At 35.1% G+C, this 14,998-nt stretch overlaps 1 protein-coding gene across 3 annotated transcripts in view; it reads left to right on the top strand.

The window, feature by feature from the left end:
• The window catches only part of RPGRIP1L (RPGRIP1 like), a 75,240-nt gene extending 60,599 nt beyond the window's left edge, over positions 1-14,641 (top strand). For all 3 annotated transcript variants that reach the window (XM_055818507.1, XM_055818506.1, XM_055818508.1), the window contains 3 exons: positions 3,594-3,678; positions 10,584-10,717; positions 14,048-14,641. In XM_055818507.1, the coding sequence (XP_055674482.1) occupies positions 3,594-3,678; positions 10,584-10,717; positions 14,048-14,151 (323 nt within the window). In that variant the 3' untranslated portion in view covers positions 14,152-14,641. The remainder of the gene's footprint in view (positions 1-3,593; positions 3,679-10,583; positions 10,718-14,047) is intronic.
• Positions 14,642-14,998: the final 357 nt, after the last annotated feature.

Below are 14,998 nucleotides of genomic sequence, written 5' to 3'. Positions count from 1 at the left end.
CTTATAAATAAAACATTTTATATTGTTTATAAGTGGAACCACTTGGCTGTTTAGAAAACATGTTAACTGATACAGAAGCTTCATAAAATCTGTTGCTTAAAAACTTTTTAAGTTTTTCCATACTTTTAGCACATCTTCTCTGTCATTGCTTGACATGTAAGACATGGAAGATTAACGGAATCTTGTTGAAAAACAGTACAGTAGAACTCCATTGATGTGGACATACGGGATGCTATGAATTTCCTTTTTCACGTGTGGTTACAGCATGTAACTTGACATTAATTATTTTGACGATGACTTTTTGACTAGGAATTGTCAGGTCATTTTCTTTCTTCCAAGGTCTTGAAACAGAAATTTGAATGGGCAGTTTAAACACTCTAGGATTACACCATGTAACTCTTTGATTTCCCATGACCTTAAAGTGTTACATCTGATGGCCATACTAACTGAGGAGAGGAGGTTTTGTAGTTGTGGAAAGCATTATTAGAATATCCAAGAATGCTTCCAAAAACACTACAGTCCCATAAATGCAGAGAAAAGTGGAATTTGTCAAATTGTGCTCCCACTGTAACTCTGTCCTGTAATTTGGTAAAAAGGAAGGTTTCTGATTTTTTTTATGAGGTTTGTGTTAGTATGATTTGGGTTTGATGTTAGGGTGTGTTACAGATCATAGTTAGCCATGAATTAATTTTTTATCTTTTGATATGCAGTTTAAAATAGTGTGCCAGAAATTATTTATTTCCAGTCATTTTACAACATATGCTTTAAAGTGAACGTAATGGCAGTTTTGCTGTCAGAATAAGAGGGAAACATTGCTTCAAGCAAAGAAAGATCAGTCTCCCTCACATGTAAATGCATCTACTGATATTTGACTCTTAATTTCGGTACAATAAACATTTTTCTTGTCAAGGCCGCAATAGTTCATAAATACTGTTAACAGAAAACATTTATATTTTATTAAATATGAAGACTTAACTATGAAAATGCTGAGATGGCAAGAAAGTTACTAGAAAGTAAGATTGATAGAAGGTGGGAAATGTGTCCTTATCACTGTTTACAGTGGTTCTAGAGAACAGACAGCAGAAGTAGAAGAAAGATTTACAAAATTCTGCAAAGATTTTATTTGACATTTAATCCAAAAGCTTGAGTTCAACAGGTGGTTATTTGAACAACTTGAAGTACAAGTGTAAGCAGACCAAAGGAAGGGGAGGTGGGGTAAGATGATGGGGTTTATTCTTTATTAAAAATAAACTTCTGAAGATCCATATTCTAAAAGGTGTATTCCTCAGTATAACTCAAATGAAAATGTTAAGGCCTTGCATCAGAAAACATCGTTACACTTGTAATGTTTATTCCTTTTCTCCATTACAGCTCAACACTGTCAGGCATTTTTTGTTCATCGTGATAAAATTCTTGTTCATTTTGTTAGAAAATGAACTATGACAAAGACATGCTATAGCAGAACCAGCTACGTTAATGTTTGGAATTGCAGTGATTTTTAAAGAGGTCCCAGGGTCATTGTAATCTTCAAGTTTTAGTACTTTTTTAGGACAAACTTTAAAATTATAATTTTACATGCAAACTGTCACAATTTAATTTTTACTTATGTTTGCAACTAATTGGACAGACATATGAGGTGTTTTGTGCCTTGGAGCAATGTTATAATTCTAAGTTCAGGCAGTACTAAGGGGTGATAGGAAAACATGTTACTCATCAGGATCTAAAAATATTTTTTTTACTATGGTTAATCATTTTCCCCAGACTTGAATAGAGTTCTTGTGCTGAATGTTTTACTTGCTAGTCTGAATTTTTCCATGGAGTGAAATGAATTTGAACTCTTTAGGTTTGTAAATAACTTCCATTTAAAATTGTTTTAGTTACAGAATTAGTAAACTTAGGAAATTCCATTTGGGATGCTTATGGGAAAGGGAAGAATCTGTTGATGTGGCAGCTCCTTTGAAGTTCTTTGGCTGTCCATCTGTCTCCCTGCTGCCTCCCCATCACTTCCTGTGGTGGCCCCGGGAGCACTTGGCCATGAGAGTAGCACATGTGGAAAGTCACCCACATGCCCAGAAGAATAGCAGATGGCAGTAACAGCTTCTTTTTAACCTGTCTACGAACGTAAGAATATTGTGGGTGGAAAATAAGGATTCCAAGATAGGGCACCGGTATTTTCCTTTCTGTTAGTAGAGGAAAAGGTGTTAAATTGCAGATTCCTTTGAATGATTCAGATACCAGTTCTACTGGCTGTTTTCTGAAAGAAGTTTCTAATAGCGATGCTGCTGGCCAGGTAACAGCTGAGGAGCTGCTTTGGAGAAAACTGGAGAACTAGCAGCTCTGGAAGGTTTGCTTCCTAGAGGACTTTTAATAGAGATATGTCTCTCAGTAAATCCCTCTGCAAGGAATTAATTTGAGCCTTCTTATCTCTCTTCCATACTCTTGTGTTTCAATACTCTTTGCTTGATAGAATTGCTAATTTCTGCTTATACAAATAAGATTATTTTGGATAGTAGAAGACAGTATGAAATATGTTAAAGACTTCTGTCAGCGCATAGGAAAAGGAAAACTTAATGGGATGTGGAGAGTAAAAAAGAGCTTTTTTTGAATACAGCATCAGAGTAACTAGAAGAGAGTGAATATTAAAGATGTTGTAATTTCAAGACAGGCAAATTTCTAGCTCTTCCTCCTGCTCTCAAAAACAAATGTAAAATATTCCTAAGAGCTGTGTTTCTCAGAGGTTTATATTCATCCTAGGTCTGTCCTAGCAACATTTTCTCAGCTTCATTTCTTATTTTAAGGGGGGAAAAAAGTAAGTCCTTTAACACCATTTTTCAGTTTTCACATCCTGAATTTTAATAATCTTTCACAGTAGTTTACTGATACTTGTAGGCTGATACCATTTGCAAGAAAGCAGCTACTGTCTTAATGTAAGATGCTCAAAAACTTCTTAAAGAATGTCCTAAAACCCTGTTTCTCATTATTTTATTGTTTTTTCCGAACCAAGGCTATCTTTCACTGTAGGTCATATTAATGGTACACAAATTAAAAGCTGGTCCTTGTGTTTGTATTTTAAATTAAAACAATAAAAAGCTTTTAGAGCACTCACACACACTCCCCAGGCTGTGGATTTTCTCCAGTCCATTGGTCTAGATGTTTCTCTTACTGAAATATTGTGGCAGGAAAGGAGGATTAAATTACTGAGGCTGTCAAAAAGGACAAGCACTCTGCCATAAGTTATCATTATCACTAGCTTCCTCAGTGGAAGAAAATGCAGTAAATCACTTCAAATACAAAGCAATAAAGACCACTGGCTTTTAAAATCATGACTGCTATTGCCATTAACAGAAAATGACAGCTATGTGGCATGCTTAGATGCTGCTTGTATCTTTTTTGACAGTGTGCACATAAACCTGCCAGTGACATGCCATTAGATCACATGACCTTTCAAATTTGATTCTAACATTGTTGCTTTTCCTTAGGAAAGACAAGGGAAAAAACCATTTATTTTTCTTTCTTCTTTTCTTCATCCTCTTTCTTCTTAAAGATGAAAAACAATTGATAAATAATTATATGAATTCCTATTTGCTTTGCAGTAATACATGTGGATAAGGTGAATAATCTTGCCAGAAGAGAGTACCTCAAGTCTATGCTTCTAAAGCCAGATCTACATACTGACAGGTACATATTAGTGCTGAAAAACTGTATAAAAGGTCTCTGTAAATAATGCTTATTGTCTGCCTTGTTTGACTTCATTGAGGAGTTATTCCTGAGAAGTTAACTCAACTAAAACACTAACTAAAGAAAATTTAGTTTCAGCTAGGAATGATTCCTGTATTCTGATGTGGCAATTGATCTACATTTCTTAGCTGAGTAGCTTCACATGGCATGGGATATTGCAACCTCTCTTAATATTGTTTTAATACTGTGTTTTGGTTGTGTTGTTTTTTAACAGCCTCATTTTGCAAAAGAGAGATTCTATCAGCAGCATTCTATCAATAATGAATTTGAAAGGCACATTATCTACCTGATGGTAGCGTAATACAGCTTTTGCTTTCTGAATACGTAGTACTAAAAGAAGTGTAAGAGCTTCCGAAAGTGTTCCTCGGCCCCTGGAATTTCCAAAAACCTACATATATATTGATGAATCAGACATCTATTATATGGATACGTATGAGAAAGAGTATAAATTGATCTTGTACAAGCTTATAGTAATAAAACTTTTCTTATTCAAATTTTTGATTGAGATAGCATGCGCATTACTTTGAGAGAACGAATGACATCCTTTGTTTGTTTCCTCTTGAAGGTCAATCTTCATTAAAATGGAACAGTTATTAATTTAAAGATTTATTTAATTCACAGAAGAGTAGAATAGCTTCTGATTGTAGTTGAAGTGTACGAGTTACTGTAAATCTTTTAAATACGTATTTATTCACAAATCACAAAAGCAGTCTGCAGTAAGAAAGAGGGCGGTCTCTCTTCGTTCTGTTTCCCTACTAAAGCTGCATTACATATCTTGGCTAGAAAACAGATTTTGCTGGAATGGAGCAGGGAACACCATGAAATGATTACATGTTTGGATGGCAATATCACACCAAAACATTGTTAGGTTTGGAGGTTTTTTTTTTAAAAAAAAGTCTTCACTTAATAAGCAAGCAGAAGACTTATTTTACCATACAGATTAGGAAAGTGGGTAACATGTTCTACTAAGATTTTCACAATACTGAGGACAAAATACTCTTTTTCCTGAGGGATAATTCAGCTAAGGAAAATAGCTAGTCTGTGAGCTGCAATTTCACCTATAAATACTTAGACATCTATACGAAATATTTACCAAACCGAAGGCAAGAATAAGGTAAAATAACAGCAGTGAGCTTTTTTTGCCCACAAACAGCATTTCTTTTTTGCGTGTGCCATCAAGGTACTGTCCTCTTTGTTACTAGGTAGGTTGTTTTCTGCATTTATTGGTGCCTGCGGTGACTAAATAGCAAGGCAGGAAGTTCATCGCTAGTCCAGTTCTTCCCCACTTTATCCCAGCAAGAGGACCACCAAGAAACAAAATTTATGGAGATTCTGCCTATACACCAAATGTTTTCAACTCTATGCATTTTAAACCTGGCCTGGTTATATCTTCAACACATGTTTTCTATCACAAGTCTTACAAACTAATATCAGAGTTTTTTCAGCTGAAACAGGAACTGAACTAAACTAATGCTTTAAAGCTCAGGAAACCAAATTATCAAGGATATAAATATCATTGAAAATTGCCTGCACATGGTTTAGCCTGACACTTTATTGGTGTATGTGCTATGCCTGCTTACAGGAGCATAGAATAGTGTATTATGTATATTAAGCGGTGTGTTAAGATTTCAGGTGAATTTTCTCCCTGCCACAATAAATGTTGTTAGTAATGATACTCATAATGATTTGGTCTCTGTTAGAATATAAATAAATAGATACATCACGTGCTTATTTTGTCTTCACAAAGGAGAGTCACATTAATGAAGGTGTTAAAAGAGATACTAATACAATACGTAAAATTACTGCAAAGCCAAAGTTGCAACTACAGCCTAATCCTGTAGTTGAAACAGGAGCCAACTTGGCCCTGAAAATAATGTATTTCACAGCTTTATACTCTTTTAGTTAATGCGTACAAATAAATGTAGCTTCACATAACGTTTAAGTGGGAAAGTTTATTTCATAGAATCATGTAATTGTTAAGGTTGGAAAAGACCTTTAAGATCATCAAGTCCAACCGTTAACCCAGCACTGTCAAGTCCATCCCTTAACTGTGTCCCTAAGTGCCTCATCTACATGTCTTTTACATACCTTCAGGGATGGTGACACAACCATTTCTCTGGGCAGCCTGTTCCAATGCTTGACCAGCCCTTTCAGTGACGAATTTTTTCCTAACATCCAAGCTAAAATTTGTTGGGAGTGGGGTTTACTGTTCATTAAAAGGTTTCAAAACAAGGTTATTTTTCTCTTCTTTCAGTTTCATTTCTTGATATGGAATCATTTTAAGAGTTTATTAGAAATGTTGATTTTTGGTTCCACATTCGAATAAATGGCTTTAGTGGCAGAAAATGCAAGAATATTTAGCATTCAAGGAAGTAAAGAAAATATATCCCTAAATAGAATGATACAAAGTCTAATATGTATAAGCATGATGTAGGAAAAAACTAGGAAAATTGTTTAAAGTCCCATTTAGATTATTAATTGTTGCACACCACAATGATGGTTCTTTTCTTTTGACAAGCATCTTTGTCTTTATGTTTTCAGACAGACAATGTCTCTATCATTGATATGGAAATTTTGCCAGAACACTTGCTTTTTCTTATAGCTGTATCGTATGACAGGGTAGCCCTTTTTTTGTTTCTTTTTCTATATAATAAGGGTTCAAATTGCATTCCTTATTTATGTTAGGAAGCTATACTTATTAATATTTGTCAAACAAACAAAAAAAAAAAAGACAAAATCATTTTACTTTTATCATCTGAACCCCATAGTTTACTTACACGTTGAAGTCTGTAGATCAGTTAATAACAGGAAGCATTTCTGGCAGTCCATTTAGCTTACTGTAACTGTGTTATAGTTATCTTTTATTCTTTATCCTGTTTGTATTCCACTGTCAGCATTTTAAGTGTGTAGAAATTTGGGTCTTAGGAGACTTACCTGATAGCTCATGCCAGATTGTACTCGCAGTGCTTGCAGACCTGGCAGTAGAGTATATGCTCTGCTGACAAGTGTCAAAAGAGACATATGAGAAGAATGGAGGAATCCATTCTTCTAACAGTAACCCTGCTGTGATAACAAGAGTGAACAGGTTTATGCAAGAGGTTTCCAGGCTGATCCTGACAGGTGCATCATTTCTTGGTAGGAAATGATTGTTACTCTAAGAAACTGACTATATGAAATCATTGTTTTCCGAAGTAACAAAATCTATGCATCCATGTTATAGGAGTATAGAGCATGTGTACAGTGTTAGCTTCACATAAATATACTAACTATATAACACATGAGGTTTTCTCCTTGCTGCTTAAAAATGACTGATCTCTATGAATAAAGAATTAGAATCAAAATCACCTGCATCACAAGCTTTTTTCCAGGCACTCCAAATTACCTGCTGGTGAATTACCTTTAAGTGCAATCATAACAACAATAAATATTTGTCCAGGTTTTCCTGCTTCATTGTATACCACATTTTAAGCTTAAGGCAATTATTTTTTTTTTTACTTTGATTTTGACCCTTAATTAGTAGACAAGTTTCATTTAGTTCTCTAGTCTTTCTTATAGTGGCTAGCAAATATGTTCTCACACAGTATGTTTAAACAGGTTGTCAAAGCTACTTCTAATGCTGCCTGTAGGCATGGGGTTCCTGCAAGGAAGTGAGTACTGTTACCTGGTATGATGGAAATGTAGAAATGAGCTAGAAAGAAAGTCTAGGATTCTAGAGCGAAGTATGGGAGAGGAATACTATGCATAGCTTTATGTAAGAAATTGTAGTAGAATTTGGTATTCCAACTTCCTTCAAAGTTTCTTGCATAAGTGAGGCAGGGTTAAGGTAACACTGGGTACTAGCTGCATGTTGTGCATTCTGTGCTGATGCAGGGCGAGGAGCCTGTTAGTGTGCAGTACGTTCCAAGGCAGTGCAGCCTCTGTCTTTTTGTCCAGCTTAACCTGAAAACAAAACTCTTGCAGTTTTTGGTAAATGAATCAAACAAGTTAAAGCATGGTGAATATCATATTTAAATATTTTCTAAGCCTAAAGCATTTGTAATGTTTTTTAAAAATGCAAAAGTCCAAGTGATTGTGTACCATTTTTGTGGTCTACCAGTTGGAATATTCCCGTGGGATCCAGAATTCAAATCGCCCCTTCCTGAATAGCAGCAAAGATTTAATCCAATGATCTTTTAGGCATATTGGAACTGTAAGGTGTTAGAGATGCAGTTCTTTTGATCTGTTCTATTGAAGCTCGCTGTATGCCTGTAAAATGCTTGCATATGAACCAAACCAGAAAGTGGACCAGTATGAATGACTGTCCTATAGACTGTCCTGACTTGGCTATAAGGTACTTTCCCAAATGTTACTAGGCTTGCTTTTAGCTTGTGTTTCAGTGAAAATTTTAGTAGCAATTGGCACCTTTAAGGGATAACAATCCAGCACTAATCTCCTCCTCTTCTATCACTATCTTAACTGCTTGGCTGGTTTCTCCAATTTATTCGATTTAATATGGACACTGAATCATAACAAAACAGATCTTTTCCCAATACCCAACAGTTTTATCAGTTATTCTTACAATTCTTTATTTCTTTTTATTTGATTTAAGATTTATTTTCAATACCTAAATATTTTTCTTTTTCACTGAGTTTTGGCAGTTTTGCTGCTGCTTAGCTTTGTGCCAAAATCATTAAGTTAGATCCATTATACTCAGGAAAGCCACCTGCTGTGGGAAATAGCTGTGATTTTTCCTTTTTTTGCCTTCAGAATTTTTTTTTAAAACACAGATTTTTAATAGGTGTCTGCTTTTAGTAACATATATTTATGTATATATTTCCTATAATAAATATTTGTCAGTAAGAGCCAAGCACAAAAATAAACCACTATAAGCACATATTGCAGTTATGTTTGAAGTCTTTTAGTAAGATTTGATTATACTTTGTCTAAGATATCGTTTCCTGTAGACTTGATTTTATGCAACTTGATTGTTACTTATTTGGAATTATGTTTATTGTAACATCTTTAGTCTGTAAAGCTCACAGTTTAAACAACATTGCCAAGACATACCAAAAAATTAGTTAGCTCTGAATTCCTGTCATTTTGTCAGTCTCTGTGTTTTTGGCCCCAACACAAGCCACTCAAATCAAGTCAGCTCCAGCACAGTACTGGAATTGTGTTTAAAAGAAAAGCCATACTTGGATGCAATGTGTGTAATTTAAGTTCACAGGAAAAATGCAAATATTTAGCATAGTTGTTGGGCTTAGATGTTTGGCGTGGACAAACAGGCTGTTTAGACAGCACAGTAAATACTCAGAGACTTTGTATCCAGTCTGTGCTCACAGGTAGTTTTTTATGTGTAAAACAGGAACAGAATAATGAAGATAAAGCGTGAGAGGGAACAAGTGCAGGAGAAATTGCTGTGTAAGGTCCAACTTTCAAATAATGAATACACAAGACAACATTAGAAAGATACTATTTTGAGAGAACTGCCTTTAGGTTCTTGTTGGTTTTGTGGAATGTGTTCTTGGCTAGGATATGCTCTCCAAGTATCTAAATGGGGTGTGAAAATTCTCAAAGACTTTCAGCTAAATATTTTACACTTGGTGTTTGGAAAGAATTGCTTCATTGAATGTGGCTAGTATTTCTGATATCAGGAAAACATTTGATATGGTTTGTCTTTCTGAATTGTTTTTCTCACGTCTCCCACACCACTCAATGTAAAGCCAAGAAAACGCATGACTTAAAATTTACTAAGGCTAGATCTAAATTATGAAGTGGTACAGACCAGAGAATCTCTAGTGCAAAGCAATTGTTGCTAATAGTCTGTTATTTGCATTTCATATATGTTTAGGATGATTTTGAGAATTAAATTGATCCTACTGACTGAATGTCTATTGCAGTGAAGTGCATTAGGTGTAGGTACTCCTGGCGCACATCTTCAGTTTACTTTAGTCTAGTCCAATGGGAATCCAATTAACGTGTTCCAAAACTACTATGCAAACAAAGCACCATAACTGGGGACAACTGGAAAGCTCTACATCATAAGCAAGCTCCACATCAAAGCTGAAATTTTCGTACAGGTTCATCTTATGTGGCCTGACTGAATTGAAGTAGTTGAATGTTTTTAACAAGCCTCTGATATTTAAGGTTTTAACCAACAAAACATAATTACATTGAACCTAAACGTTCCATTATTGCTTATGAATTGTTTTTATTTCTTCGCATTGACTAATTTGCGTGGTATAGTCAACACAGTAAAAATCTAAAAAAAATAATATCAAAAAGCCCCAACAAATCACTCAAAAATAAACCCACTAAAAAATCCCTAACTATATTTTTAGTTACTTTATATAAATGAGTTTTTTCTATAAAAATATCAAAGTACATGGATATAATCTTGGTTTTACCTATGGGGAAGTAGATATGAAGAAATTGTGACAGAACAGTTGGATTCAGCAGCTTAGCTAAACAAACTTATGAGTTTCAAATGTGAAAAAGTCTTTAATCCTTAGACTATTCTGCCTGTCCCTGCCACATGAACAAGGATTGTGCCACAGGGTGGTGTGGAGGGGGGAGAAAAATCAAAAAATTCTGTAAGCCTGCAGATCTGCGGTTACAACCTCTCTGCCCTTCTAGTACTGCTAAATAATGCTAATGAAGGCAGGAATATTTAAAAGAAAGGTTCTCAGGCGATTCTTGTCATGGTAAATGTTGAATATAATTGATAAAGAGTTCTGGTTTATGTTTAACTGGTAAAATAGGGTGTGATTTTTGCCTTTTTTTTTCTTGTTTTGAGTTAATTTTCAACCCTTTTTGAAGGTAAAATTTCTTTACTTTTTTTTTTTCCTTTTTGTTTTTACACTTAGTCTACGATTTACAGTGGTCAGTGATCCTCCAGAAGATGAACAGGATCTTGAATGTGAAGATATTGGTTTCGCTTATGTCAGTTTGAGAGAGATATTCCAGAAGCAAAGAGATATCCTTGAGCAAGATATTGATGGTATGCTTTAGAGATTAATTTCTTGAAACCTTTTGTACCCAAAAAACTATTTGTTGAATTTCTGCTTTACTCTGCAAGCTTTGCTATGTAAGTAGTTGTTTGACATTGTTTCAATAAGAAATTCTTCAGTATTTGCTAGTGGCTTTTCCATTTGTTTGCAATAGTCAGCAAAAACTGTGTACTATTGTTATTCCTTAAAACCTGGTTAAAAAAACCCACCCAACAACAACAACACACTACCACCCCACCCCACCCCAAAACTGAACAACACTCCCAGCTCATAGTAATTAGTTTCTAAAACCTAAGAATTTTCAGGACATGTCCACTTAACTATAGTTCTTTATTTTGTACAACATACTTCATGCTAGTAGGACTATAAACATATATTTTCTTATTAAAATTTATGTCAGTAATTATGTACTGCTAATGTCTGTATCTTATCTGAAGTTATGTTATAACCCCCAAAGTACCTCAAGCTTGTGTCCTCTATATGAAACCTATATCTGAGGCAATGTGAAATACTCGTGGCTTTGGTTAGGAATCAATTTAGAGTGAGCATCCTTCTGTAACAGACTGTGACCGAACTTTCACAGTGACTCATGAAAGCAAGGTAAGGTGGGTAGGAGCTGTGGAATCTTCCATTTCCTGGGTCTTACGGCAGCATTTTTATAACGCTGATAGGAAGCCTTGAGAAGGCTACTCAGTCCTTTCATAGACAGTGAAGGAAAATATTCTGCTTGCTTAGACCTTCCTGTTCCCCGTGGTAGCAGGGACATGGTTATCAATGGTACATTTTTCTCCTTATCAGCTCCTCTCCATCCTCCTTCCCCATTGTGGTAAAGCTCAGTGAAGAAGCTGTGAGTGTAACTTACAAAACCATTCGTCTCCTATAACAGCAAGTGAACGCACATGATTACTAGATGCAGTGCACCCATGTTGACAAGGTACTCTGTGATAGCGAGCATTCTGGTTAGCCCTAGTAGAACGCTGTGACTTTGCGACTTCTACTGCTGTGTCTAATTACCATACCTTGAGTGACAGGGAACTGAGTAGTGAGGAAAAGAAACAGGCTTTCTTATCCATTTGCATTATCATGCATGATTTGCATCCATGCTGTAGCTAAAATACTCAAAGTATGTATCAAAATTCCAGGAACACGATAAGGAAAATTCTAAGAAGAATCAAATTTCCATACCCTGGAAAAATAATATACAGATTTGATGCACTTCTTACTGTGGCTGAACCACTTAATCTTTTATCCACCAATAACTTTTCCCTAAGTAGTTCTATGAAAGCCCATCTCCAAAAAGGTATTTCATAGTGTCTCACTGGAAAATAGGTTTTGTTTTGGATTCTATGGCCATAATTCCTAATGACATAATTCCCATTTGATAAGATTGATTAGTGATATAAATATAATTTTTTACCCTTGAAAGTCGCCTATCACAAAACTTAGAACTGATTGTCACCGCTGTGATAATTATAATAACAGGGACAGTTTTTGTTACTACTTGTTGTTCCATCAAAAGGTAATCATTATTATGTAACGACAACTACTTCAACACTGTGAGGGGAGTTTCTTCCCCTAGTTATAAAACATTTGAACTATTTTTTACTTATGTACATTATTCCTATCATTACTATCACCTTCATAGATATATTTTTATTCTTATTCCTGTCCACGCTTCTTCCCTTCCCTGTAGGTGTTGTACAGTTAAGGTATTTTTATTGCATCTGTAACCATATTTTCTGAAAATGTAGAACTTTCAGAGAACTGAAATGCATTTCACCATAATATATGTCAGATCATGGCAAAGGTAGAATAAATCAGTATATTTTCTTGGATGAAGTCATTGTAAAATGATGTGTTCGTAAGATCTGGACACAGACTTCAATTACATGTAATAGCACAATAAATATAATTCCTAAACAATATTGCACACTTTCTCTGAGGTAGATGTTGGTTTGAGGGAAAAAGAATAAACCTAGACACAGGGAAATTCATATGAGGCTACCACATGACGATCTAATCATACTTAAGTTAGATACCATAAACTTCATTCTTTTTGAGGGCTGCAAGCATATATCCCTTTCATATCTTTTTCCTTTCATTGCCGGTGGTGTGAAAGTGGCCTGTGTGAAATCTGAAGCAATTAAGTGAATGGGTAAGCAAGAGGCTGGATGAAAAAGAATATAGAAGCCTGTCCCCTGAAGTCTGCTCTTCACGTTGACAGTTCACAGAGTGATTTGTCCAAGAATATACAAAACGGTTTGGACCTCTCAGAATAGCCTCCAGTCTGTCCTGTAATAGCTCCATTAACAACGTAAACGATGGAAGGTTTATCCCATGTTTTTCTTTTTCCAAACCTCTTCTGAGCTGTCCCAGCGGCCTAGAAGTAGTAGTAGCATGCAGTATCATTGCATGTCCCAGAGTACTTACCCCAGTTTACACAGTAAATGCATAACCTTGCCATTTGTCAGCTGTATAATTTGCTTTGAAAAGATGTGCTGTCAAGATTATTTGTTTTCATTCAAATTCCTTTTAGAGTCATGTTAGGCAGCCTCATTGTTTTTTATGCAGGACTGGGAAAGACCCCCATTTTTGATTGTTATCAGTGTGCTTTTAATGACAGCAGCAGAGATTGTGGCTCTCTGGGCTTAGATGTTGTAAGAGTGCAGTTTAAAATCATCTTCGCTAATTTCTGTAAAACAGAAATTTTAAATAGTCCTTTAAAACCCACATACACAAAGATGAAGGTAGTTAAATGGTTCTGTCTAGGCGAAGTACCGTCTTCATCTACACTTCACGATTTTACAACACATAGAGGCCTGGAATAAGAATAATTTTGCATTGCACCAACTGTAAAAATTTACATACTAGTAACTGTCCAAGCTGATTTAGACCAGTCATACACACAGTGTAGAAAATTCACTAATCGGGTATTTTTGGGGTTGGGGGTTGGGGTTTTTTTTGCTTATAACTATTTATAAGTATGCTGTATATGTCTTTAGCAGAAAATGGAACCTCTATATTTACATATTGTGAAAAATGGTGAATTTATATAGGCAATTATCATGCAGGTAATATTGTTTATTTTAAGGATAATTCCAACACTATACTTTTATTGATGTACTTTCTAGTTCTTGGAGTGCTCTGCTTCTGGTAGGCTGAGTGCCTGAACTGGAAGATTTCTTATTTATTTATTTTTCTCTTTTTTAAGCATACGCTAGGAGCCTTTTGATCTGTCCAAATGCTAAGGAAAATTATCAGAACAAAAGCAAAACCATAAATGAAATTGCTAATGCTGTTTTCTGATGTTTCCTTTCTAGTTTTCGATTCACAAGATGATAGTGCAGTAATTGGAAAGCTCAAAGTAACAGTGGAAGCCCTCCATACGCTGCGCTCAATCTATGAGGAATGCAAAGATGACTAGGAGGCATGAAAGGGAAGTTTGCCTACAGAAGCTCCGTCTCCCAGTGTAAATACATGCTTGATAGTGCTTCAAAGATGAGATCTTTGTAATTCTTACAGTATATTTAATGTATAATTTATATGGAAAGGATGCTTGATTTGTAGTTGTAAAGTTTTGTATACTTTTCAGTCTGTTTGTTTTTATATTTCCCCCCTAAGGCTAAGAGTCTCTCCGAGTCTCTCCACAATGGACAACGTCTTGTAAATAATTAATACCTACATGATTGAATGTTGTGCTTTATTTGCATTTTCAAGTTTTTTCCTACTTAAAACAGTAATAAAAATGCAAGTAAAATTTTTAATTTTTAATAAAAAAACCATAAGCCTTAGAAAACTGATTAAAAATACTTTTATGTTATCCCTAATCACCCCACTAAATGGAATGCCTGTGATTAGCCTCATTAAGAATTTTACACTGTGAAGATTTTATTAAAAGCAATATATGAAAATTACTTGGATTAATGTGTTAATCTGCCTCTTTAAAATGCTAATATCCATTTTATGCACATTAAATCTCAGTATGTGTTTTCTTTGATGCATGCAGTTCCTATCAATTAAATATAAAAAATGAAGCTAGTTGCAGGACTTATTAAATTACTGCAACCTTTTTTTAAATAACTTTTACCCTTCTACGAACATTATAATCAGCTGTTTATGATTACCATGATTTGAAGTAGGGGAAGGGCAGGCACAATCATTTTTCTGTACAGTAAAAGATTTACTTGCAGCCAACATCTGTCAAAGCACAAAAAGAAGCCATAGAGTATGAGGTTTTGCTTCACCTAGTTTGAGCTGTAGGGACAGGCAAC

The sequence above is a fragment of the Falco peregrinus genome, chromosome 14, assembly GCF_023634155.1.
Source record: "Falco peregrinus isolate bFalPer1 chromosome 14, bFalPer1.pri, whole genome shotgun sequence".
Classification (NCBI taxonomy): Eukaryota; Metazoa; Chordata; class Aves; order Falconiformes; family Falconidae; genus Falco; species Falco peregrinus.
Note: the sequence above shows the minus strand (reverse complement) of the source record. Positions and strands in the feature narration are given on the sequence as shown.